This window comes from Chiloscyllium punctatum, chromosome 19 (assembly GCF_047496795.1).
Source record: "Chiloscyllium punctatum isolate Juve2018m chromosome 19, sChiPun1.3, whole genome shotgun sequence".
Lineage (NCBI taxonomy): Eukaryota > Metazoa > Chordata > Chondrichthyes > Orectolobiformes > Hemiscylliidae > Chiloscyllium > Chiloscyllium punctatum.
Genome location: NC_092757.1, coordinates 43,436,030 through 43,463,652, shown reverse-complemented (window position 1 = coordinate 43,463,652; position 27,623 = coordinate 43,436,030). Strand labels below are relative to the sequence as shown.

Genomic DNA, 27,623 nt, shown 5'->3' with positions numbered 1-27,623 from the left:
ATATTCACACTAAATTCATAAATGCTATTCTCAACTTGTGGTTTGAAGGTCAAATCCTTCAATGCATTTTTCATTCACCGGTACACCAAGAGACTGCTTTCCCTCCCCAACACATGCTTCCCAATCTGAAACTACAATATTGCATTATGTTATTAAAACTTGTCCTAAACTCTGAAATGGGGAAAAGGATTCAGGAAAAAGGAGCATAGTTATGAACTCCTTGTCCCAATACCCGAGCCTTCGATAAGTTATCCTGTAGCAAAATCATGACGAAGTAGGAGCTTGGGAGACTGGTTAGCAAGCTTAGATCTCATGGAATACAGGGAAAACTAGCCATTTGGATACAGAACTGGCTCGAAGATAGAAGATGGAGGGTGGTGGAAAGTAGCTTTTCAGATCGGAGGCCTGTGAGCAATGGAGTGCCACCCCACACACATTGCCCGTCCTGTTCGCATGCCATCTGCACAAAGTCAGGAGCTATATGGGAGCGAAATGATAGCATCTCAATGCCTACCCTAAAATCCAACCCCTCATGTCCAAGCCTGTTGTAAATGAAAAGCTGTGGCAAGTCACCATCGCCACAGGCGTTGTCACATGGTATCAGGAGATTAGATGAACCAGTGGTGGAGTGCCTTGGTCTATTTTTATCCAGCAGTTTGTCTATGGTTGCTTCTAGGTGGAGTGTCAGTGGAAACACCTTAGGCACATCATACATGACCACTATCACAGGCAGGAATAATCGCCCACTTGAGAACTCACCCCCAAAATTTATTTCATTGCACTGGACCAGTGTCCACAAGTTTAATGAATAAAAGTGCACTTTATGGACTATGATGACCTTTCCTTGATTGCCAGTTACAGCCAAAACATTTTGAATGGTCCCATAGAGTGTCAGCCTAGTATAGGGGAAGGGATATCACATCACATACCATTGAGAGAAAAAAGATTATTGCTCAATAACTGTCAGCTGGTTCTGGTCATCGGAGTGTACAGCAGCAGCAAAGCATTAAAAAAGAGTGAGGTGGCTATATGAACTGACGAAAGAAAAAGTTCATACAGTGTGATATCAAACGCACAGGAAAGAGATATTAAGCATATCTTCAAATTGTTAACTAACTTGCTAAGTATGGTGAACAGGGAGAAAGTGAGGACTGCAGATGCTGGAGACCAGAGTTGAAAAATGTGGTGCTGGAAAAGCACAGCGGGCCAGGCAGCATCCGAGGGGCAGGAGAATCGACGTTTCGGGTAAAGCCTGAAGAAGGGCTTATTCCCGAAACGTCGATTCTCCTGCCCCTCGGATGCTGCCTGGCCTGCTGTGTTTATCTAGCACCACATTTTTCAAGTATGGTGAACACACAGACTTTCTTTGTCTATTCACTCATGGCCAGGACAGCATTTATTACCCACCCCCAACTACCAAGAGAGCATTTAAGAGTCAGAGTCGACTACATTAGAGAGTTTGGAGTCACATGTAGGACACAGCAGGTAAAAATGGCAGTTTGCCCTCCATAATGGAGGAGTGAAACAGATGGGTTTTTCTGACAATTGACAACAAATTCATGGTCATCATCAAACCCTTAATTTAAGGATCATTTATCAAATTCATATTCCACCATCTGCCACAATGGGATTTAAACCCAGGTCTCCAGAACATGAACGGAGTTTCTGGATTGATAGCCTAGTGATAATACCACTTGGCCATTGCCTCCTCAGAGAGGAACTGGGCTTCACCCAGATCGTGGAAGGACACATGCTCAGTGTTGAATTGAAAGCATTATTTAAAGAGATTTACTAGATCCTACTGACCTTACAATGTGCAGCCCCATGAGAACCAAAAACTAGTTTTTATTCATTTTCTTTCATTCAAATTAAAGAAAGTTATATAAATATTTGAACATAGTAATATTTCAGGTCAAACAACTCATTTAAAATTAAAATCAATGTGGGAATAGTGGAATATTCTGGGTGTAACGGGTTGGAAACACAGACGGTGCTGTAATTAACTTTCCTCCAGTTTCAGATATTATCTGTCACATCTGTATTTCTTGGCACCACCATTAAACCCTTTGCCTTTTTTCAGCTCCAGAGATAAGTGGGAGCTATAAATAGACATTGCCTCCTCTCACTACTACACAGTTTCCAGTTCCACTTTCCAACCCGAACTGCGTGAAGTTGTTGTTTTTCAGCACGGTTTGAGAAACCTTATGGATGTCAAGACTCCCATACAGTGACGTGAAAGGGGAACGTGACATTCCTGGGACAACCACAACAAAAAAGGAGTCTTCAGCTCCCCAACCATATAAAATCAACATTAAATGCCCTGATTAAAAAGTTATCAGATGCCAGAAGTTCTGGTCTATTGGTTTTCACTGTTCAAATGTTTCTGTTGGAGCTTATGATACCCTCACCAGTTAAAATGTAAAATGTTTCTCCACAATGGGTCTTGCAGGAAGAGCATGCATTCACAGACACCTGTAAAAAGTAAAACACTAAAGGTACGCAGGTGAATCAAAATTTCCTCTTTGTTTATGCAAACAGGGGCCTTGTGCCCGTTTGATATCATGTGCTCCCTTTGAATGCTTGTTGTGAGGCTGGTACTGTTGTGCAAGGTAATGGTTCTGAAACAGTTAAAATGTTGAAGCTGTGTTAAGCTCCACCCAATCTGATGATGTCACACAGTCTTTGGGTGAAGAATCTGGCAGTCTAGCAGGAGGTCCTAATGGAGACAGACATGTCACCCCTGGGTCCTGATAATTTTAAGTAAACAGGCCTAACTAATCAATGTAGCATGCACTTATTGTCAACGTTCCCTCTAAGCTGAGGCTCCTCTGAAGCCTAATTAGTTTTGGAGGTCCATGCCATGCATAGACCCCAGAAAAAGGTCCACACCCCAAAAAAGATCAAAGGGAATATTGCTCATCATCGTTACTCAATTAACTAACATACGAGTGCACAAACATCAAATCGCCATGGTCAGGCATGACCGATACTCCCTCATTTCCAACCACACAGACAATGAAGGACACAAATGGGGACAATGTAACCATCATAGCACAGGTAAAACAGAATTCCTTGCAGCCTGCCATTCCAACTGGAACTCAAATGAATAAATATGTTGAACTGGACTCCACATACAAAACTGGAAGTACCAAAAAAGCAGAGACACAAATACCAGGTGGGATAGACCACATTATTGAAGATGCACTAATGATGTAAAGTCTGCAGCAAACCTCACCAGCTTGGCAAACGAATCTCTGACCTAAATGTATTGTTATGTAAAACAAGTGCTTTTTCTGGTTAAGGCTCACCACTGACAATAAAGGTTGGCCCTTAGACTCAAAAGACAGACCAGTGGCAGTACTTCAACCATCCAGAGTCCAATATGATATGGTGATCAGCAGTGGCATCATTGCAGAAATAAAATTACTAAGAACTTAACACTTTAAAAACATACCACTTTATGAAAACCTAGGCAGCCAGTCAGCAGGTGAAGCACACAAATCCAACAAGTAGTTCGCAGCACTCGTGGGAGAAGCAGAATGAAAACTCCAGAAGGTGATCTGCACTTCAGATCAGAGACACAAGAAATCAGCGCAGGCTCGGAAGGAAGTACAAGCGAGTCAGACTTCTTAGAGAGGGAAGCACTGTGGTTCTAATGGACGATCTCCAGAAGTAAAGCTGGAGGTCTCAAGAGTTAGGGATAAAAAGTTACAATAACAGTGCCGTGCAAAAAAAAAACAAACACACAAAAAAAATAACCCCCAGCTGGAAAGGCTATAAGGAAAAGGGTGTACTTATCCTGCAAAGCCAGCATTGATACTATCACAAGTGAGCTCCATATAACAAAAGCCTGAAAATTAATTTCTTGCAAGGCTACTACATCAGAAAGACAATAAATGCTGGAGATCAGAGTGCGTCAGACAGCATCCATAGAGACAGCAAGCTAATGTTTCAGTCTAGATGAAGATTCACCTAGACTCAAAACATTAGTTTGCTCTCTTCATGGATGCTATCTGACACACTGTGATCACCAGATTCCAGTATCTGCAGTAATTTGTTCCCACTGTATCAGAAAAGGGGCAGTTTCATTTGGAACAACTAAAGAGAAATTGTAAAAGATTTGAAGAGCAAGTTTAACAGAGGAAGAAAAAGTGTAAGATTTTTAGAATGTTGGAACCACAATATTGTCAGCAAGATTTATTAAGACCATAACTACAGGTCTTCATTTAAGTTTTGTGCAAGGTGACATGTATCATGGTTTGAGCCATGGAAAATAGGAAGTGTGTTTTCCATCAATTGTAGAGCTTAAACTGCAGAGGACAAGAGAAAGCCTCCAGAAGGCAGCAAATCTAAAATTTATATATTATCTCTATATAGTAAACTACATAGAGGTGCAGCGTTGATATGAACCCAATTTAAACATGCAAGTAGGAGCATAGCACAGTTCATTGGCTAACTGAAGCTCAGTTGGGGAATTTCATCCAGTATTGCCACAATGCATAATTTGAAAGCTAGCAAAGAAAATATTGCAGCATTGTTATATTACAGATGTCTTCAGACATCAATGCAACAAACTTGAAACAACATGAATTTAATGCAAGACTACAATATGTAGCAAGTTACAAACAGCATTGAGATATTGAAGATTTAAGATGCATTCATGGAATCAGAGTCCTACAGCACAGAGACAGACCCTTTGGCCCAAACTGGTCCACACTAACCCCATTCCCCTGCACTTGGCCCATATCCTTCTCAACCTTTCCTATCCATGTATTTGTCCAAATGTCTTTTAAAATGTTGTTAATGAACCTGCCTCAGCCACTTCAGGCAGCTCCTTCCATATGTGTACCACCTTCTACACAAAAAAAAAGTTGCCCCTCAGGTTCCCTTTTATTCTTTCCCCTCTAACCTTAAACTGATGCCCTCTAGTCTTAGATTCCTAAATCCTAGGAAAAAGACTGAGTGCATTCACTCTACCCATACCTCATGAGTCAAAAGCAAGAAGAAAAATAAACAGAGGAAGAAGCAATGTATAGAGAAACAATACTTCCAGAGTCAATGTCAAAGATTGGCCAAACAGGGACTGGACATCTTAGAGAAAATAATTATTGATATATGGATAGGTTTCAAAATTAAGGATTAAGTTTGAAGCTGAACTGGACACTATACTAATGTATTAATTGGATCCTATAGCAGATGACATTACTAATCACCGAAACAAAGGAGGCACAGATATTTTTGAACAGATTTAAAATGTCAACCGAGAGACCAAACAAAATTCTTGAAAGAGCAAGATTTGTCATAAATGCTCAGTATTTAGGGGAATCTGTAAATAATTTTATTAATGATTTCAGACTAATTTAAAAAATGTTCTGATAGTTTTGACGTCAGAAGAGGCAGCAAGTTTTGTAGCATTTTTGATATATTTGTCAATTTTCTTACAGTCCAAACAAGTTAACTTTGGAGAAAGCTATTCAAATTATATTGGGGAGCAGAAACCAGAAAAGGCACAGACAGATCCTGAGAGGAGAAGAGCAACCTGACCTGAGGAGAGCAACAGAACCTACAAATAGCCTAGAGGACTGTGATAAGTCAACACAATGAGTAAGCAAAACAGTAGAAACTTACACACTAAGGTGCTGGGGAGGTGTTGCTGAACAAAGATACCTTGGGGTGCAGGTTCATGGTTCCTTGAAAGCAAATCAACAGGTTGACAGGGTAAGGAAGGCAACGTTTGGCATGCTTGCTTTTCTTGACCAGTGCATTAAGTATAGGACTTAGGAGGTCATGTTGCAGCTGTACAGGACATTGGTTAGGCCATTTTTGAAATATTCCTTTCAAATCTGGCCTCCCTGTTATTAGGAAGGATGTTGTGAAACTTGAGGGTTCAGAAAAGATTTACAAGGAGGTTGCTAGGGTTGGAGGGTTTGAGCTATACGGAGAGGCTGAATCAATTTAGCTGCAATTTCTCCCACTCATGCTGTGCACGCTACAATTATACACCAATCATCTATATAGCAGCTGAAAAAGAGTAGGCATCTAAAGGTTTTAAGCAGGAGCTGTCGGTATAGAAAATCATTTGTAAGATCAGAATCAAGACCAACCAATCTTAAGCCAAAGAGCTACAAATATTCCAGTTCAGAGGGAATGTGTTCTGGAAGAATTGTGCAACCTTCAGATTGCCTGCATTTTTGAAGATAGAAACTTGGTAAGTGCTTATACACGGGTGTATAGATGTTAACTGTGGAAGGAAAAATAGCTTATGCCGAGATGTTATGGAAGACAATGACTGTGGAAGAGTTAATATTGAAGTTGCATTAAGTTCCACCCAATATGCTAATAAATCGCACAGCCTTTGGATGAAGAATCTGGCACTTTAGCATACTGTCCTAATGGAGACAGACATGTCATCTCTGACTCTTGATAGTCAGGAGTAGTTATGTTCAGTTAGTCAACTTAATTTGTACATATTACTAGCATGCACAAAACTACCTCATGTCATGTAAGGCAAGTGATCTTCTCGATAAGACTTACTGTGATCTATCCTCTATTATTATGAATCCTGTAATTATCCACTGATAAGTAGACATAGCATAGAAAAGGAGAATTAGTGGCAGCACTATATTAATCCACCACCCATAACCCAATGCAACAGTTATCTTCAAAAATATGGTTCCCGTAATGTTTAACTTTACAGGAAACTTAACAGGCACAAGTTTAGAACAGTGTTTGAATGTGGAGCAGAGGGGTCGGGAAATGTTATATCCAAAAGGGCCAATACTGACTCCAGTGGACTCCACTCCACCACCAACACCACCCCCCAACCATGAACACTTACCCAAAAGGTTGCTGTCAGAACACAATGACCCAAAATTGTAGTCCTCTTCACCATTGAACAGTTTCAGGAGATCTAGCAAGTGTACAGTAAGATCGACCCAAGGCCCAATATCGGGTACGTGCAAACTCTTGTTTTCAATAGTAACTGAGCATTATAACCATATTCAACTTCCACCGAGCAGTTAACACTGAAATTTCAGATTGATTGTTCTAAAGATAATCCCAGTGAATGGCCCCTTTGTTAGCTAGGTGATGTAATGAGTCTGTTTAGCTGCAATTTCTCCCACTCAAGCTGTGCACACTACAATCATCTATAGATTAGTCAACCAGGCACGCTGCAAAGAGTAGGAATCTAAAGGGCAGGTTGTAAGCAGGAGCTGTCTGGTCTGTGATCGTACAGAAGATCAAATGTTGTTCAACATAATGCATAAGATTTCACAAAAACAAAAGCAAGGATTTGGACCGGGCCATGCATTTAAAATAGTTCATGACACAAACAGATCATTGATGCCTAAAGAAAATGGAATGCCTCAGACAAAAGAACAACACAGGCAGACAACCTGTCCAAAATACACTGCCTTCAAGAGGAAGGGAAATCAGCCCCACACACTCCAATGTCAGATTCTGATCAGTGTTACAGCAGGTAGTGCAAATCTTTATAAATATGCTAATATTTCTCCAGTTTCTTAATGCTATTATAATATATTGCTTAACAACAGTTGAAGAACTGTGGTGAAGTCTGAATGAGATTTCAGCAATAAGTAATGAATTACAATCATATTCAGACATCTGTGTGAAAATATCATGCTATAGGAATATCAAAAAGCAGGTTACCATTCAGCCCATCAGCCTATTTCAACATTTAATTGAATAATGGCCAATTTACTGCTTGACTTCACTTAATGTATCTTTATGCCTTATCCCTAGAAACCCTTATGTGTTATTTACCATCTCAGTCAATAGACTCGCAGCATCTATGACCTTTTTGGGGTTCCAAACACATTCCAAGCCTTTTGTGTACAGTACAGTGGATTGAAAAGTTACCACATGGAGAGAATGGAGCTGAAAAAACCCACTGAAATGGAGATTTAATTGATTGTTTTTTTTAAATTGTGGACACCATTGACTGAAACAGCCGAGGAGAGAGCGGGTGGTGAAGAGGGAGGGGAGATTTTTTTTTCCTCAGATCTAAAGTCTTTGAAACTCATTTCCTTGAGAGACTGTGGAAGCAAATCTTTGCTTGTTTTTAAAACAGAGGTACATAGGTTTTTGATAAATGAACAGTGAAAGGTGCTCAGGAGTAGGAGGGAATGTGGAGTAGCCAGCCATGATTTTAATTGAAGGGTACAGCAAGTTTGAGGAGGGCCTGAATGGCGTGCTCCTAGTCATGGTCTGCTCCTGGTTTGTGTTGCTTCAGTGAATACAGTCATCAGCAAGTGACAGGAAGGAACTTACAAACCTCAAGGATGCAGCATGGCCATGCTTCCAAGCATTTCTGGTCTTTCCCCACTCTTGTGGGGGTCAATATTAAAGACCTCCTTCTTCTATCACTGTTGTTGCAGGGTGCCTTGTCCTGTAAATAAAAACACAAGAAATGAGACATTCCAATTCCCAAGAGAAGATTGGCAATACTATTAATCAACATGGTTAGGAACATGGGACTGGGATATCATAGCAATTACGGAAACATGGCTCAGGGATGGGCAGGACTGGCAGCTTAAGTGTTCCAGGATACAAATGCTACAGGAAGGCAAGAGAGGAGGGGGAGTGGCATTTTTAATAAGGGATAGCATTACAGCTGTGCTGAGGGAAGATATTCCCGGAAATACAGCCAGGGAAGTTGTTATTTGGGTGGAACTGAGAAATAAGAAAGGGATGATCATCTTTTTGGGATTGTATTATAGACCACCCAATAGTCAGCGGGAAATTGAGAGAGAAAAAAAAAAACTTGTAAGGAGATCTCAGCTATCTGTAAGAATAATAGGGTGGTTATGGTAGGGGATTTTAACTTTCCAAATATAGACTGGGACTGCCATAGTGTTAAAGGTTTAGATGGAGAGGAATTTCTTAAAAAGTGTGTGCAAGACAATTTTCTGATTCAGTCTGTGGATGTACCTACTAGAGAAGGTGCAAAACTTGACCTACTCTTGGGAAATAAGGTAGGGCAGGTGACTGAGGTGTCAGTGGGGGAGCACTTTGGGATCAGTGACCATAATTCTATTTGCTTTAAAATAGTGATGGAAAAGTATAGACCACATCCAGAAGTTGAAATTCTAAATTGGAGAAAGGCTAACTTTGACGGTATTAGGCAAGAACTTTTGAAAGCTAATTGGAGGCAGATGTTCGTAGGTAAAAAAGGGACGGCTAGAAAATGGGAAGCCTTCAGAAATAAGATAACAAGAATCCAGAGAAAGTATACTCCTATCAGGGAAGGCTGGTAGGTATAGGGAATGACTAAAGAAATTGAGGGTTTGGCTAAGAAAACAAAGGAAGCAAATGTCAGGTATAGACAGGATAGATCGAGTGAATCCTTAGAAGAGTATCAAGGAAGTAGGAGTATACTTAAGAGGGAAATCAGGAGGGCAAAAAGGGGACAGGAGATAATTCTATTTGCCAAAACTAAGGAGAATCCAAAGGGTTTTTACAAATATATTAAGGACAAAAGGGTAACTAGGGAGAGAATAGAGCCCCTCAAAGATCAGCAAGGGGGCCTTTGTGTGGAGCCACAGAAAATGGGGGAGATACTAAATGAATATTTTGCATCAGTATTTACTGTGGAAAAGGATATGGAAGATATAGACTGTAGGGAAATAGATGGTGACATCTTGCAAAATGTCCAGATTACAGAGGAGGAAGTGCTGGATGTCTTGAAACAGTATATAGGGAGAGCTAGCCATTTGGATACAGAACTGGCTCAAAAAGGTAGAAGACAGAGGGTGGTGGTGGAGGGTTGTTTTTCAGACTGGAGGCCTGTGACCAGTGGAGTGCCACAAGGATCGGTGCTGGGTCCTCTACTTTTTGTCATTTACATAAATGATTTGGATGTGAGCATAAGAGGCAGAGTTAGTAAGTTTGCAGATGACACCAAAATTGGAGGTGTAGTGGACAGCGAAGAGGGTTACCTCAGATTACAATGGGATCCAGACCAGATGGGCTAAGTAGTGGCAGATGGAGTTTAATTCAGATAAATGCGAGGGGCTGCATTTTGGGAAAGCAAATCTTAACAGGACTTATACACTTAATGGTAAGGTCCTAGGGAGTGTCGCTAAACAAAGAGACCTTGGAGTGCAGGTTCATACGTCTTTGAAAATGGAGTTGCTGGTAGATAGGATAATGAAGGCAGTGTTTGGTATGCTTTCCTTTATTGGTCAGACTATTGAGTACAGGAGTTGAGAGGTCATGTTGCAGCTGTACAGGACATTGGTTAGGCCACTGTTGGAATCGTGTGCGCAATTCTGGTCTCCTTCCTATCGGAAAGATGTTGCAAAACTTGATAGGGTTCAGAAAAGATTTGCAAGGATGTTGCCAGGGTTGGTGGATCTGAGCTACAGGAAGAGGCTGAACAGGCTGGAGCTGTTTTCCCTGGAGCATCAGAGGCAAAGGGGTGACCTTATAGAGGTTTACAAAATTATGAGGGGCATGGATAGGATAAATAGGCAAAGTCTTTTCCCTGGGGTCGGAGAGTCCAGAACTAGAGGGCATAGGTTTAGGGTGAGAGGGGAAAGATATAAAAGAGACCCAAGGGGCAACTTTTTCCATGCAGAGGGTAGTATGTGTATGGAATGAGCTGCTAGAGGATGTGGTGGAGGCTGGTACAATTGCAACATTTAAGAGGCATTTAGATGGATATATGAATAGGAAGGGTTTGGAGGGACATGGGCCGGGTGCTGGAAGGTAGAACTAGATTGGGTTGAGATATCTGGTCGGCATGGACGGGTTGGACCAAAGGGTCTGTTTCCATGCTGTACATCTCTATGACTCTAACACAATGAATGTGGCCACCCATTCAGGCATCACACAGTGGTCTTCGATATGATGCTTCTGTTAAGGTTGAATGAATGTTTAGTGAGGGAGCACTCACGAATGAAGACAAGAGAAACAGCCAAGTTTTTCCACCCACCAATGGGCACTTATTTGGTAAGTTTGAAAGCACTAAAGGATGCATAGGCAGTGATAGTTTCCAATAAAACTGCTTCTCATGTTATAGACCAGACCAAATCCCCTCAAAAACATGTTAACAAGATAGATGAAATCCTAATTTTTCTTGTTTTAAAGCCAAGTGCCCATGCATTGCATTCCAGGCACAATTGAGTGGCTAAACTGCCAGTCTTAAAAGCAAAACACACTTTATTCATGCAATATACTTAAAATACATCAAAAGAAAGAATTGGAAATACTTAACAATTGGAAAATTTAACAGATTAATAGTTTATTTAACTCCTAAACAGTAACTGTTCCAATATAGTAACATCCCACAAACATCCTCTTGGCAAAGACAAATTCAACAAAATAGATTTGTCTTATATGCAGGAAGAAAACTCCAGCTTTTAGCTGTAATGGAGAGGAACAGTAACTTCCACATCTAGCTTCAAGACCCCAGTAGCAACTACTACTGAAAGATAAAACGAAAATCCTGGTTCTGTGGGAGCCTGACCCCACCCTTTCAGGCTGCTTCCATTGTTCCAACTTAAAACAAGACATGGCCTCACAAACTGTTTACTTTATTGCCTTTGGAGCAGAGCAAATCTTTCTTCATAAATAAATAAAAACAGGCCAAAATATACCCCCCCCGAGAGCAATTGTATTGTCACACTTGGCCCTCCTACCTTGGTTTCCTACATTGCCTGGTCAGGTCTCTGATACATCAAGAAAAGGATACTCATTGAGAATTGTTCTGTTAATCTTATAATTTCAGGTGCTAATAGAGACAATTACCATTTTTGTAGGAGTATCATTATCACAACAAAATTTGCATCTGTATCACAGAAATAACAAAGCCAATACAATATAACTGCCATACCACCAGTCTGATCAACACAGGACTACACAAGTTATCACTGAAACTCTTGGATAAGTATCATTACTTTATCACCATGAGCAATACTGAAATGTTACCATTTAATGTTGTATGTTGATGCAATTCAATAGATAGTATTCTTAACTCAGTCAGAAGGTGGAGTTCAAATTCTACTAACTACATGGAAGCATCAAAATCTAGTTAAATGCTGCTGCTCCACAATACCTCGGGAGGGAGTTCCAGGATTTTGGTCAAGAACGATTTCCTGATGAAGTGCTTTTGCTCAAAATGTCGACTCTTCTGCCCTTCGGATGCTGCCTGACCTGCTGTGCATTTTCAGTAATCACACTCGACTAATGTCCAGTCCTCAAATTCACCTAGTTCCAGGATTTTGACCCAGCGACAATAAAGGAACAGTGGTGATATATTTCCAAGTCAGGCTGGTGAGTTACTTGGAGGAGAACTCACAAGTAATGGTGTCATATATCCACTGCTTCAGTACTGGTCGTGGATTTGGGAAGTGCTGGCTTAGGAGACTAGTTTAAGAAAGAGTTCTCCCAGTTGCAGCATCAGCAAAGGTGGGGGGGGGTTATAGGAATGAGTTTACCATTGTTACTTCTAGTGACTAGGTCAATGCTTGGTGGTTAGTTTGCTTTATTTCTGAGACTTTTTAGTGATTTGAGACAACTCTGTAGTGGCTCTCAAGGCCATTGGAAAGCAGAGGAGAAAAGTGAGGACTGCAGATGCTGGAGATCAGAGCTGAAAATGTGTTGCTGGAAAAGCGCAGCAGGTCAGGCAGCATCCAAGGAACAGGAGAATCGACGTTTCAGGCATAAGCCCTTCTTCAGGAATGAGAAAAGTGTGTCCAGCAGGCTAAGATAAAAAGGTAGGGAGGAGGGACTTGGGGGAGGGGCGTTGGGAATTCACCCCATAGCCCAACACTTCAACTCCCCCTCCCACTCCACCAAGGACATGCAGGTCCTTGGACTCCTCCATCGCCAGGCCATGGCAACACGATGGTTGGAGGAAGAGCGCCTCATCTTCCGCCTAGGAACCCTCCAACCACAAGGGATGAACTCAGATTTCTCCAGTTTCCTCATTTCCCCTCCCCCCACCTTGTCTCAGTCAAATCCCCCGAACTCAGCACCGCCTTCCTAACCTGCAATCTTCTTCCTGATCTCTCCGCCCCAACCCCACTCCGGCCTATCACCCTCACCTTGACCTCCCTCCACCTATTGCATTTCCAACGCCCCTCCCCAAGTCCCTCCTCCCTACCTTTTATCTTAGCCTGCTGGACACACTTTCCTCATTCCTGAAGAAGGGCTGATGCCCGAAACGTCGATTCTCCTGTTCCTTGGATGCTGCCTGACCTGCTGCGCTTTTCCAGCAACACATTTTCAGCCCTGGAAAGCAGATAAGAGTTCACCACATTCTTGTGGATCTGGACTCATACATAGGCCAGACTGGATAAGGGTGGCAGACTTCTGTCACTAAAAAGGACATTAATGAACAAGTTGGATTTTTATGACGATTGTCATCTTTTTATTGCAGATTCTTTGAATTCAAATCCCATCGTCTGTATCTGCTATGGTGAGGTTTGAACCTGGGTCCATAGAGCACACAACCACTTCCTTGAGATTTCCTGATCTCCAAACCACAAAGTGCTAACAACCAGCACTTCTGCTAATGTCCACAAAATGAAACAAATGCAGAACTTTTAGTCACACGTAACAGTGGAGCTAATGAGAAGGATCAAAATTGCAAAACTTCCTTCCACTGCTGAGCCTGGCTGTGAATAAACTGCAATATATTTCTTCAAAGAAGAGTTAAAAGATGAAGTTGGAAAGAAATTCCTTGCAAAGAGGTCTGGTATTCTCTGGAAATTTAAAAAAGGAGCTGATAGCATGAAAAAGAGCAATATGGAATGGCATGATGGGAGCGGGATTAAACTGGATGGGATGGCAAAGAGTGGAGGGAGTGAGCAGGAGAGTAGGATTAGAATAAGGGGAGCAATATTGAAAGTGCAGAGCAGGAGGGGGAGGAAAATAATGTGCAGGATACTAAAGAGTATGGAGAGTCAAAACAAAAAGTGGGATTAACCTCCTCTGCTCTAAGAAAAGCAATCACAGCCTCTCTTCATCGCTCCATCCTAGGTAACGTCCTGATGAATCTACTCTGCACCTTCTCTAATACAATCATATCTATCTTAAAGTGTGGCAACAAGAACTGCACACAGTCCTCCAGCTGGGGCCCAATTAACATGTATAGTCCATCACAACCTCCTTAGTTCTTGTTTTCAATACCTTGACCAATAAAGGCATGTATCTCTAATGCCTTCTTAACCACTTTCTATCCTGCTGGCTTCAAGGATCTACGGACATAGATTCTCTGTACCTCCCAGGGTCCTACTGTTCATCGTTTTCCCTGATCTTATTAGTCCTCCCAAAATGTATCACCTCACACTTGCCACTGTTCAGCCCATCTGACCAGCCAGGTGACATCTTCTGACTGTTTAAGGCTTTCCTCCTCACTATTTAGCACATCACCAAGTTTCCTGTCATTTGTGAACCTACTGATCATTAAAACAAAACAGCAAGGGACCCAGCACTGAACCTTGTGGTACACCAATGGACACAGGCTTCCAGTCACAAAAACACACTTTGACCATCTCGGTTTCCTGCTTCTAAAATAAATTTTGGATTCAATTTGGAAAACTCCTGGATCCCTTGGGCTCTTCCATTCTGAACCAGTCTGCCTTGCAAGACCTTGTTAAAAGAAGTCTTACTGAAGTATTATATGCAGAATACATCAACTGCAGTAACATCATTTAAATGTCTTGTCACCTCCTTAAAAGTGTTTATCGAATTTGAGAGACATGATCTTCCCCCTGACAAAGCTATGCTGACTATATTTGATCAATCCTGGTCTCTCCAAATGGAAATTAATTCTGTCCATCAGAATCTTTTTCCAAAGGTGTCCTGAAAACAAATTGGAGACTCACTGCCCTGTTGGTTCCTGGTTTGTCCCTACCATCTTTCATGAATAAGGACCTCACATTAGCCAACCCAGAGTCCTCTGGGGCACCACTCCTGTGGTCAGAGAGAATTCAAAAACTAATGTCAGGGCCCCAGCAATCTCCTCCCTCTCCTCCCACAGCAGCTTGTCATACATCTTATCTGGGATCTATCCACTTTCAAACCTGCTAAAACCACTAGTGCCTCCTCCCTCTGTTCAAGTATGTCACAGAACCACCCCCCACCCACCCACCGCCACAACCCTGGTTTCTGTGCCTACGTCATCCTTCTCTACACAAAATACAGATATCAAGTAAAAATAAATCACAAATCTCTTTTGACTCCACACACAGTTAGTTCGTTTCATAGAATCCCTATAGATTGCACATTCTCCCTGTGTATGCGTGGGTTTCTTCCCACATTCCAAAAATAAAATGTGCAGGTCAGGCGAATTGGCCACGTTAAATTGCCCATATAGTGTTAGGTGCATTAGTCAGGGGGTAAATGTAGGGAAATGAGTCTGGGTGGGTTACTCTTCAGAGGGTTGGTGTGGATTTGTTGGGCCCGAGAGGCCTGTTTCCACACTGTAGTGAATATAGTGTGGAAGTAGGCCATCAGGTCCATGCTGATCCTCTGAAGAGCATCCCATCCAGACCCACCCTGTAACCCTGCATTTCCTATGGCCAATCCACCTAACTTAAAACATCTTTGGACTAATGGGAGGAAACCCATCCAAAACAAAAAGGAGAAGGTGGAAACTCCACACAAACACCAAAAGGAATTGAACCCAAGTCCCTGGAGCTGTGAGGCAGCAGTGCTAACCACTGAGCTACCATGCCTCCCCCTTAATGGACCCTACTTTACCTTGTTTATCCTCTTGCCCCCAATAATCTTATAAGGTGCCTTTGCATTTTCCTTTATTTTGCCTGTCATGGTTTTCTCCTGGGTCCTCTTGACTCTAATTTCTTTAAGTAAACCCCTGCATTTTCTATATTCTTCTAGTGTTACTGCGGCTTTGAGACCTTGGTGTCTTCCATCAGTATCCCTTTTGTTTCCTTAACCAAGTCCTTGACATTCGGGGTTCACCGCACACATTTGTGGGTGGCACGGTGGCACAGTGGTTAGCACTGCTGCCTCACAGCGCCAGAGACCCGGGTTCAATTCCCGCCTCAGGTGACTAACTGTGTGGAGTTTGCACGTTCTCCCGGTGCTCCGGTTTCCTCCCACACTCCAAAGATGTGCCGGTCAGGTGAATTGGCCATGCTAAATTGCCCCTAGTATTAGGTAAGGGGTAGATGTAGGGGTATGGGTGGGTTGCGCTTCGGGGGGACGGTGTGGACTTGTTGGGCTCAAGGGCCTGTTTCCACACTACGTAATCTAACCTAATTAGTCCCACCTTTCATCTTTACATAGCCTGCACTCTCATTATTACCCTTTTGAATGTCTATCTCTGCACTCTCATGTGCATTCTTCTGCAGGTAGCTGCTCCCAGTTCACTTTGGCCAGATCTTGTCTTACCTTATTAAAACTATCATCAGCCTTCCTCCAAGTCAGAACATTTATTTTTGGTCCAACTTTGCCCTTTTCTATAATTAGCTTAAAATTGCACAGTTCTGGTCACTACCATAGAAATGGTCTGTTCTGACACTTACCACTTGGCTTCATTCCCTCAAACAAGGTCTGGCATTGGCCCTTCTCTTGTTGCATTTTCTATGAACTGGCTTAAAAAGCTCTCCTGGGTGCAGTTTAAAAATTCAGTGCCTTCTAAGCCTCTCATATTCTATCTATTCCAGTTAATATTGGGGGAGGGGGAGGGAGAGGGGGTTTGAAACCCCTTATTATTTTTACATTTGAGGTTTTCCTGCATTTTTCTTCTATCCTTTTATCTCGAACTGTCTGACAGTCTATACACGCTTCCAACAATGTGAATGCTCTCATTTTGTTTTTAAACTTGTACTCATTTGGCCTCCTTTGAGGGACTACCTGACATATCATCACTAAATTATTGTAGTAGATTAGATTAGGTTCCCTACATAGTGTGGAAACAGGCCCTTCGGCCCTACAAGTCCACACCGACCCTCCAAAGAGCAACTCACCCAGCCCCATTCCCTTACATTCTACCCTGACTAATGCATCTAACATTACGGGCAATTTAGCATGGCCAATTCACTTAACCTGCACATCTTTGGACTATGGGAGGAAACCGGAGCACCCGGAGGAAACCCACACAGACACAGGGAGAATGTGCAAACTCCACAGAGACAGTTGCCAGAGACGGGAATTGAACTCAGGTCCCTGACGCTGTGAGGCAGCCGTGCTATACACTGAGCCACCGTGCCACCTTGATCAAAACTGCAACTCCATGTCTTCTTTTACAGCCCTTCACCTTGCCTGAAAATGCTATTTTTTAAGAATAATTGAGCTTCCAGTCCTGCCCATCCCTCAACCTTGGTAATGAGATCACATCCCTTGCAACACCCTCCAGCTCCTCTGCCTTACTAGCAGGATTCCTTGCATTAAAAATAAATGCCATCCAGACTTGTATACACTCTGCCTTCCAAATGGAATTGGTTTTTCTTCTACATTTCTCTGGACATCACCCCATGCTGTACCTTCACGCTCTATCCCCCTTCCACATGGCAAATTAGTTTAAACCTCACCAACAGTACTAACAATCCCCACCCCTACCACTCCAAAACAATAGCAGTCCGATTTGGGTTCAAGTGCAACCTGTTGGACTTGCACAGATCCCAGCTTCCCCAGAAATAGACCAAGGAAAACAAAACTCTCCCTTATGCACACTCTCTTCAGCCATCTCAGTGGAGAAAGTCTTTTTTAAAACAGAATGAATATGCTGAAATCGCTAACATTAAGATTCTGTGATCCTTACATAACACAACTTGTCCTTTATTATTTATAACAAAGTTTCTTTATCGTCCTCCATCCAGTGGGCGAGAATAAGTGCTGTGAAATATTTGGAACATTGGAGAGTTTCAGATCTACCTAAAGACCTCAATGCAGAATATTCACTCTAGCTTGCTAAATAATTAATATATTATCATTTCAAGCTGCTGTGCACATTTCACTTGCAGAGATAAGTTGGCCTGATGATAATTCAAAGAAAAAAATAATTTTAAAAATGCATACAATCACAGAAAGTTAGCCTAATAATCAAAGGAACTTGCTCTTCATTTTATCTTCAGCATGGTATATTCTTTGATTTGGTGTTTGAAAGAAAAAAAAAAGAATGTTTTGAGCTGAACTGAAGAGTGGAGAGGAGGATGATTACCATGACATTAAGGCAACAGAACGAAAGCTCTGCTAGTTGTCGTCACACACAACACAAAGTTTGTAGGGTCCAGAGATTTTGGAGAACAGTCATCTCCACTCTATGAAATCTCTGCAGACATTCCTCATGGTAGTGTCCTCGGCCCAACCACCTACAGCTGCTTCATCAAGGACTTTCCCTCTGTCATAAGGTCTGAAGTGGGGATGTTCGCTGACAATTGCACTATCAACTCCTCTAACACTGATGCAGTCCACATTCAAATGCAACTAGATTTGGTCAAGATCCTTGTTTGGCCATTTAACATTTGCACCACATAAATGCCGGACAAGGACCATCTCTAACTCGATAGTGCCTAACTATCACCCATAAACATTCAACAGCATCACGATCACTGAACTCCCATTCTCAATATCCTTGGGGTTACTATTTATCAGAAACAGAATGGAACTATCCATATACATATGTAAGCTGTAAGAGGCTAAGAATTCTGCAGTGAGCAACTCCCCTCTTAACTCCACAAAGGCTGACAAATATTTGCAAATTACAAGTCAGGAGTGGATGGAATACTCCCCACTTGTCTGCATGATTGCAGATCCAGCAACACAAAGAGCCTGACACCATCCAGAACAAAGCAACCTGCTCGATTGGTGCCACATCCACAAATATCCACCCTCTGCATCACTGACGCTCATTAGCAGCGGTGCATACATCCAAGATACACTGCACAAATTTCAAACATAGAACATAGCATTACAGTGCAGTCCAGGCCCTTCGGCCCATGATGTTGCACCAATCTGAAGCCCATCTATCCGACACTATTCCATTCTCATCCCTATATTTATCAAATGCCCTTAAAGTTGGCAAGTTTACCACTGCTGCAGGCAGGGCATTCCATGACCATACTACTCTCAGAGTAAAGAAACTACCTCTGACATCTGTTTTATATCTATCACCCCTCAGTTTAAAGCTATGTTCCTTTGTGCTGGCGATCACCAGAGGAAAAGGGCTCTCATTGTCCACCCTATCTAGCCCTCTGATTATCTTATATGTCTCAGCTAAGTCACCTCTCAACCTTCTTCTCTCCAACAAAAACAATCTCAAGTCCCTCATAAGACCCTCCCTGCATACCAGGCAACATCCTGGTAAGTCTCCTCTGCACCTTTTCAAATACTTACATGTCCTTCTGCGGCGACCAGAACGGTACGCAATACTCCAAAATCCAGCTGCACCAGAGTTTTGTACAGCTGCAAATATGACCTCATGGCTCCAAAATTCAATCCTTCTACCAATAAAAGCTAACACACCATATACCTTCTTAACAATCCTATCAACCTGGGTGGCAACTTTCAGGGATCTATATACATGGACACAGATCTCTCTGCTCATCCACATTACCAAGAATTTTACCATTAGCCCATTCTGTTACTCCTTGCAAAGTGAATCACCTCACACTTTTCCACATTAATTTCCATTTACCACCTCTCAGCCCAGCTCTGCAGCTTATCTATGTCTCTCTGTAACCCGCAACATTCCTCACCACTATCTACAACACCACCGACCTTAGTGTTATCCACAACTTTACCAACCCATCCTCTTCAACCATCTCATGGGATTACACAGTTTTAAAGAAGCCAGTTTACTGTCACCTTCAAAAAGGTCAATGAGGGGTGAATAATAAATGTTATTCTAACCAGCAATGCCACACCCTGCTAATGAATAAAACCAACCATCAATCTAGTGAATCGATGCTCCATGCATTGCACGATTAGTAAGGCTTTCACTCGGTAAAAATATTTTTTTTAAAAACTAGCTGGCTGAGATGAAATCTAGCAACTAAATTATTATAATATTACCAGAATTAAAATGTAATATCTTCACATTGTCATTAAATATCTGTCTTGTTTCCTTTAAAATCACAGTGAAAGTTTCAGGAAGCTTCATATCCAGAAATATACAAAGGAAAAAGAAAGAAATGCATTGGTGTGATTCAAAATTCATCTGTGTCAAAGTAAAATGAAGGAATATTTTCCAAAACTGGACCTTCAAGATCCCCTAAGTAACGCATTAATATTTCAATGTAATACAAATGTCCGACCATTAACTCACGGTCATATGTCGTGCTTCAAACGTTGCAAATCTAAACTGAGAGTTTAGAAATTCCTCAACTCTTCTGATAAAACCATCAGGCTGCACCACTCCCAGCTGGGACTGTATTACAGAAAACCCACACTGATGATAGAGAGAGAAAAAAAAAGCTGTAAACGTGGAATACAAAATCCTTACCTTAGAGCAAGTACTTATTTGAAATCACCATCAATGAAAACCATCACTACAATCTTCCCAAGTGTGCTGAAAGACTCTGGGTTACAACTTCCTGATGCACCCACCCCACCCACATTGTGGCCCTGGGACTCCTTTAATCAACCTCCCAGCATTCTACAACACACCCCATCCTCCCCTGCAACCAGGACTACAGTTCCTATAAGCTCCAGAACAGTTATCCCTGGGTCTGAAGGGTAGTAATGTAGAACCCATTCTTAGACCATGTAAATAGTCGCAAAATGCGATTCAACAATATCTTATTTACTCTGCAATACTTGTCTTTGTGGACCACAATGTGACTACCCTGGTACACAGTGGATCATGCACACCAAAGATTCCCCTCACTTGGAATATACAGAGAACGGCAACACAACCTGGTCATCAGCATGAGATTTAATTTAGCAGCAACACTGAAATAAATACGCTGTTAACCAAGAAGATTTCAAGGAAATCAGATCTTGCTGATTCTGGAGAATAATGGACTCTAAAACCCCTTGCAAAGACATTCAACACTGAACAATGCTTCCATGATTGACAGGAAGCATTTCAGAAAAGGACAAAACGACATGTTGGAACAGAGGAAATGTGCAGAAGGTATAGGCTACAGCACAGTGCAGTGGTTTGTGGGAGCAGTGCTATGTGAACAGACAGAGCATGCATGAAATAAAACTAAAAATCTCCAAACAATGCCGTAGCGTTCAATGGAGCATTAAATCAGGCTGAAAAGGGCAATAATGTGAAAAAAAACAAGCTGCAGTTCAGTTTGAGTATCACCACTCATGCACAGATTACACTAAGCACAGCAAGTCCAAAGAAAGGAATGAACAGAACCACAAGAGAAACTCTCAATCGGAGAACACTGAGGGGAGAAGATCATGAATCCAGTTATTTAAAGCAGAAAACAATGAGTGATTTTAAGAATTGACCAATTATGGACAAACATGGATATCTTTCAGGAGGTCCCATTACAGCTGCTTAAGACAGGAATTAGAAATCCCACATTATTGTCACCATAATGCAGAAATAATTCACTTAGAGTCATAGACATCTACAGCACAGAAAGAGACTCTTTGGTCCAACTCGTCCATGCCAACCAGATACCTTAAATTAATCTAGTCCCATTTTCCAGCGTTTGGTCTGTATCCCTCTAAAACCATCCTGATGGGTTTTAAGTATTGTAATTGTACCAGCCTCTATCACTTCTTTTGGCAGCTCATACCAGGCACATGCCACTCCGTGTGTGAAAGATTGCTCTGGAGGTCCCTTTTATATCTTTCCCCTCTCATCTTAAATCTATATCTTCAAGTTTTGGACCCCCAAACCCCAGGGAAAAGACCTTGTCTATTTATCCTATCCATGCCCCCCTGGGATTTCATAAACTTCTATAACGGTCACCCCTCAGCCTCCAATGTTCCTGGGAAAGTAGTTCTAGCCTATTCAGCCTCCCCTATAGCTCAAACCCTCTAGCCCTGATAACATCCCTGTAAATCTTTTCTGAACATTTTCAAGTTTCAAAACATCTTTCCTACAGCAGGGAGACCAGAATTGCACGCAGTATTCCAAACGTGGTCGAACCAATGTCCTGAACAGCTACAACGTGACCTCCCAACTCCTATACTTGATGCACTGACCAATAAAGGCAAGCACACCAAACGCCTTCTTCATAATCCTATCTACCTGCAACTCCATTTTTCAAGGAACTATGAGCCAGCACTCCACGGTCCCTTTGTTCAGCAACACTCCCCAGGACCCTACCATTAAGTGCATAAGTCCTGCCCTGATTTGCCTTTCCAAAATGCAGCACCTCACGTTTATCTGAATTAAATTCCAAGTGCCACTTCTCACACATTGGTACATCCGATCACGATCTTGTTTAATTCCGAGGTAACCGTCTTCATTGTTCACTGCACCTCCAATTTTGGTGTCATCTGCAAACTTACTAACCATACCTCCTATTCACATTCAAATTATTTATATAAATGAAGAAAAGCAGTAGACCCAGCACCAATCCTTGTACCATATCACTGGTCACAGGCCTCTAGTTTGTAAAACAATCCTCCACTACCACCTTCTGTCTTCTACCTTCAAACCAGTTCTGTACCTAAATAGTTAATTCTCCTTGCATTCCACATGATCCAACCTTGCTAAATGCCTTACTGAAGTTCAAATAGATCACATCCACCACCCTGCCCTCATCAATTCTCTTCATTACTGAGAGTCATAGAGTCACAGAGATATACAGCACAGAAACAGACCCTTCCAACCAACTTGTCCATGATGACCAGATATCTTAAGTAAATCTGGTCCCATTTGCCAGCAATTGGCCCATATTCCTTGAAACCCTTCTTATTTATGTAATCATCCAGAAACCTTTTATATGTTGTAATTGTCGCAGTCTCCACCACTTCCTCTGGCATGTCATTCCAAATACACACCACCTTCTGCATGAAAAGATTGCCCCTTAGGTCCCTTTTAAATCTTCCCCTCCTATTAAAAAAACTTATGCCCTCTAGTTTTGGACTCCCCCCATCCCAGGGAAAAGACTTTCTCTATTTATCCTATCCATGCCCCTCATGATTTTATAGACCTCTGTAAGGTCACCCTTCAGCCTCTGACGCTCCAGGGAAAACAGCCCCAGCCATTTCAGCCTCTCCCTCAAACCCACCATCCCGCACAATGTTCTTGTATATCTTTTCTGAACCCTTGAAAGTTTCACAGCATCCTTCTGATAAGAGGGAGACCAGAATTGCATGCAGTATTCCAATAGTAGCCTAACTAATGTCCTGTACAGCTGAAACATGACCTCCCAACTCCTATACTCAATGCATTGACCAATAAAGGCAAGCATACCAAATGCCTTCTTCACTATCCTATCGAACTGTGACTCCACTTTCAAGAAACTATCAACCTGTAGTCCAAGGTCTCTTTTTCCTCAGCAACACTCCCCAGGACCTTACCATTAAGCGTACAAGTCCTGCCCTGATTTGCCTTTCTCTTCAAAAAAAAACTCAATTAAGTTTGGGAGACATGATTTCCCATGCACAAAGTCATATTGACTTTCCCTAATCAGTCCTTAAGTGACAAAGAACTGGAAAACCCTCCAGTGCAACACCAAACCATGGGAGGGGGCGGCACAGTGGTTAGCACTGCTGCCTCACAGCACCAGAGACCTGGGTTCAATTCCCGCCTCAGGCGACTGACTGTGTGGAATTTGCACATTCTCCCCGTGTCTGCGTGGGTTTCCTCCCACAGTCCAAAGATATCCAGGTCAGGTGAATTGGCCATGCTAAATTGCCCGTAGTGTTAGGTAAGGGGCAAATGTAGGGGTATGGGTGGGTTGCGCTTCGGCGGGGCGGTGTGGACTTGTTGGGCCGAAGGGCCTGTTTCCACACTAAGTAATCTAACCTAAAATATATCCTTTTTTATTTAAAAGAAAAGGATACAATACCTAATCAGATTACAAAGCCATGGCATCAGGAATAGTTGTTACCAAGATTTCATTTCAGAGCTAGGAGACACAGACTTCAATATTTGATATTCTGGACTAAAAAAACTCTTAAAATAATTTAGAAACTGAGTACATAATCAGAAACTGGTTAACTGACTACAATCCTGTGTCCAGTTAGGAGGAGAGCAGAAGGTGTATTTTTTTTAAACAAGGGATAAAAGCAACAAGAGGCACATTCAAAAATACATACCAAAAACCTTTGACAGTTACTTTAATCTCATAACTAACAAAATTCTTAGAAGAGCAAAATTTATCAGAAGGACGCACACCCAAGAAATCCACAGACAATTTCCTTAAATGATTTCTGCAGGTTTGTGGAGAGGTGCAACCATAGGGATTTAAGGTCAGAGTTCAAGAGGAGACTGAATTGTTGTAGGGATTACTAATGAGTCTGTCAGATTTATGGCAGTGTGAAGAATCTAGAGGAAGTCATTCAGATGGTGAATGAATCAGAGGCTTAGGAGCAACACAGATCAATCTCCAGAGAGGATCAAAATCGATACAGATCTTTGGAATCCATCCATCTGTCCAAGTTAGTGAGTGCAGGGTAATTAGGTGAAAGGGATTTGATGTGAATTCAGTCATTGGTATAGCAGAGTTTTGAATATCTCAGTTTATGGAGGGTACAGTAGGACAGAACAGTCAGAGGCAAATTGGAATAAAGACATGGATGTGGGTTTCAGCAGCAGATAAGCTGAGACAGGACCAAAGTTGGACGTCAGGTATGCACTAAACCTAGAAGGGACCTTGCTCAAAAAGATGTCATATCCAAGAGCTTCAATTGTACAGGCTGCATCTTTTTCTCACCTCTTTCCTCCCCTCCAAGAACAGGATCCCAAAAAGATTAATTCTCACACTGTGTGAAATGGAAAAGGAGGGAAGATTCTCTCTCTCTGTGGATTTAGAGTCTGTGGAATTCTCTTCCCCTGCAATGAATAGACACTGGGTCATTGAATATTTTTAAAGGCGGAGTTGGGCAGATCTTTAATAGCTGAAAAGGTGTTGCTGGAAAAGCGCAGCAGGTCAGGCAGCATCCAAGGAGCAGGAGAATTGACGTTTCGGGCATGAGCCCTTCTTCAGGAATGACCATGACCCTTGACCATGACCCCACCTCCCACCACCAAACCATCATCTCCTAGATCATCCATAATCTCATCACCTCAGAGGATCTCCCATCCACTGCCTCCAACCTCATAGTCCCACAACCCCGCACTGGCTGTTTCTACCTCCTGCCCAAAATCCATAAACCTGACTGCCCCGGCCGACCCATTGTCTCAGCCCCCAGAAGATCTTTAATAGGCAATGGGGTCAAGGTTTAGCAGGGAGGAGGCTAAGGGAAAGTGGTGTTGAAACCACAACCAGATCAGCCATGACTGCATTGAAAGTTAGGAATGGTTGCCCCACACCAGTTTCGAATTGATCTGGCAAGGCTTTACAGGTGGAAATCTTTGGCTTCAGTGATAGCATGTGGTCAGAAGCTCAATTTTGGAGTCAAAATTGACACCGAGATCGCAAACTGAAACCAAACGAGGGCACAGATTTTTAAAAAAGGGACGGAGGACATAGGAACAGGACAATAGCAATTCATCCCCTTAAAAATATTCCATCATACAGACCCTGGCTGATCCTCCCCACTGCTTTCTCCATCCACTTAACTTCCTCATTTTCATCTCCTGTCCTCACAAAATCCATCAACATCAGTGAAGATTGTTCTAGTCTCAGCTGCTTTTGGAGGAAAAGAGTTAGAAATTCCCACTAAACAGAACAGTCTGTCTCCAGTTGTAAAGGTCATACCATCTCTTTATGGACTCCATTGATGGTTTCTATTGATTTACTCTATCAATCCCTTAATTGTTTTAAAATTCTACAAATAGATCACTGTTTAATCTTCTGTCATCAAAAGAAAAAGGGCACATTTGTGCAATCTATCCTTTTAGCATCTCATCCTCTCCAAGGCCAATATATCCTTCCTGAGATACAGAAGTCAGAATTGAATACAACACAACAGATTTTTATATAATTATAGCTTAACTTCCAGTTCTTTCTATCCATCTTTGTCCCAATAAAAACCACAGTCTACTCACCTCTTGAATTATTGTGTGCCTATTCACTGGGATGTAGAAGAAAGATGCAGAGGGAGGAATACATCAGAGTAAAACAGAAGTTACACAAAAGGGGGAATCTTAAAAGAAAACACAGATACAGTCAGGATAAGGGGCATAGAGAGAGTGTACATTGGGAGAGAGTAAAAAAAAAGGCAAGGATTGGACAATTACAAAAAAGATATTTTCAATATGCAATGTACAAGAGGAGATTCCCATTAATACAAATAGATAAGGTTCACACGGCTGTCTCACACCCATCTCCACCCCACCCCCACACAAAGTTAGAAGGGATGTGCTGTGGCATTGTTAGTGCAAAGAGGTTTGAAGGAGATGGTGAAGTCACTGCTCCTCGCTACGAATATAAAACTATCTATTAACATGATCAGCCATCCTGTAAAACCCTTTCACCTTGTGACTCAAGAGTTCAGGAGAATAAGACAGAAATTAGCAGGCAGAAATAGTGAACAATTCAACACAGGGTACGGCCACAAATACATTCACAACCAGCACTTGGGTCCTTTTCAACTATTGCCATTGTAAACCCATCTTTAATTATACAAATTCATTGTGATGCTTCCTGCATGTTTGGAATTTTTGTTTTGAATGTAGTTTTTGTTTCAGGAGAAAAATAACTTCAACGTTGATCGGTTCCTGTCTTCCACTGGTGCTCAATGTTTATTAAGGGGGTGGGGAAGGGGAAGTAATTAAATCTGGGGTTAATCCTCTGTGACTTGTGGCTAAAGACGAATCCCACCCTCACAGAATTTTAGTCCGCACACAGTTTATAAAGGTAACTCACCACGCATTGTTACAATATCCCACGCTTTTCCCCTCCCGTCCATCCCTGTAAAGATGGAACTGCATCACAGATGGAGGCGGCCGGCTGTCCCACATTGTAACTATGGCTACTGAGATATCACAGCCTTTTCAGCTAGCTCGCCTCTTCAAAACAAAATAATGATTTCACGACACTGCTCCTTCTATGTTTACTCACGCCCAGTGCAGGTTCCAGATGTTTGCACTGCTGGCCTCCCGCTCCTGCCAGCTGGTTTTGACCCAGCAATGACTGGGGCTGGTTAATTTCCTGTGTAATGTCCCTGTCAGTTTCAATTCGGTCCTGCGCACTGCTGGGATATAAATGTTGGCCAGTCCAGGCTTTTGGGGGCGGGTGTCTCTCTCTCTCTCTCTCTTTCACTCAGCACAAAACAGCTGCCTCCTTAATGATATCACAGCTGAGGAATTCGGCGGCAACTGACAAAAAACAAAGTTTAATTCAAATCAAACAGTGTTTGCCAAATGCTAAGGGCCAGTCAATGGCGTTCCCCTCAGATGTTGTTGTACACATGTCCTCAGCTGATTCCCAATCTATGTCTGAGTTACCAAAGCAGTTCGTATGGAGCTAGTTCTCTGATGATTGCCATCTCCTGAGTCTGTTGATGTATAGGCTGTGGTCGAAAACCATCCTCGATGCCCAACCCTTTGGTAAATCGATATTAACCCGTTTGTAAAGAGTCATCGCTCAATGGGACTC

The 27,623-nt window shown here is 42.2% G+C and overlaps 1 protein-coding gene across 6 annotated transcripts in view; it reads right to left on the bottom strand.

The window, feature by feature from the left end:
• Window positions 1-27,590, bottom strand: part of LOC140491294 (SH2B adapter protein 2) — a 125,338-nt gene extending 97,748 nt beyond the window's left edge. The window contains exons 1-4 of one of the 6 annotated variants that reach the window (XR_011963275.1): window positions 26,892-27,590; window positions 20,264-20,386; window positions 13,130-13,257; window positions 8,297-8,410 (exon numbers count right to left, since the gene is read on the bottom strand). Coding sequence is in view for 2 of the 6 variants with exons in the window: in XM_072589286.1 (XP_072445387.1) it covers window positions 8,297-8,410; window positions 20,264-20,269 (120 nt within the window). In the remaining 4 variants the exon portion in view is untranslated. The remainder of the gene's footprint in view (window positions 1-8,296; window positions 8,411-13,129; window positions 13,258-20,263; window positions 20,387-26,891) is intronic. The other 5 variants (XM_072589280.1, XM_072589283.1, XM_072589286.1 and 2 more) reach the window with 5 other exon arrangements.
• Window positions 27,591-27,623: the final 33 nt, after the last annotated feature.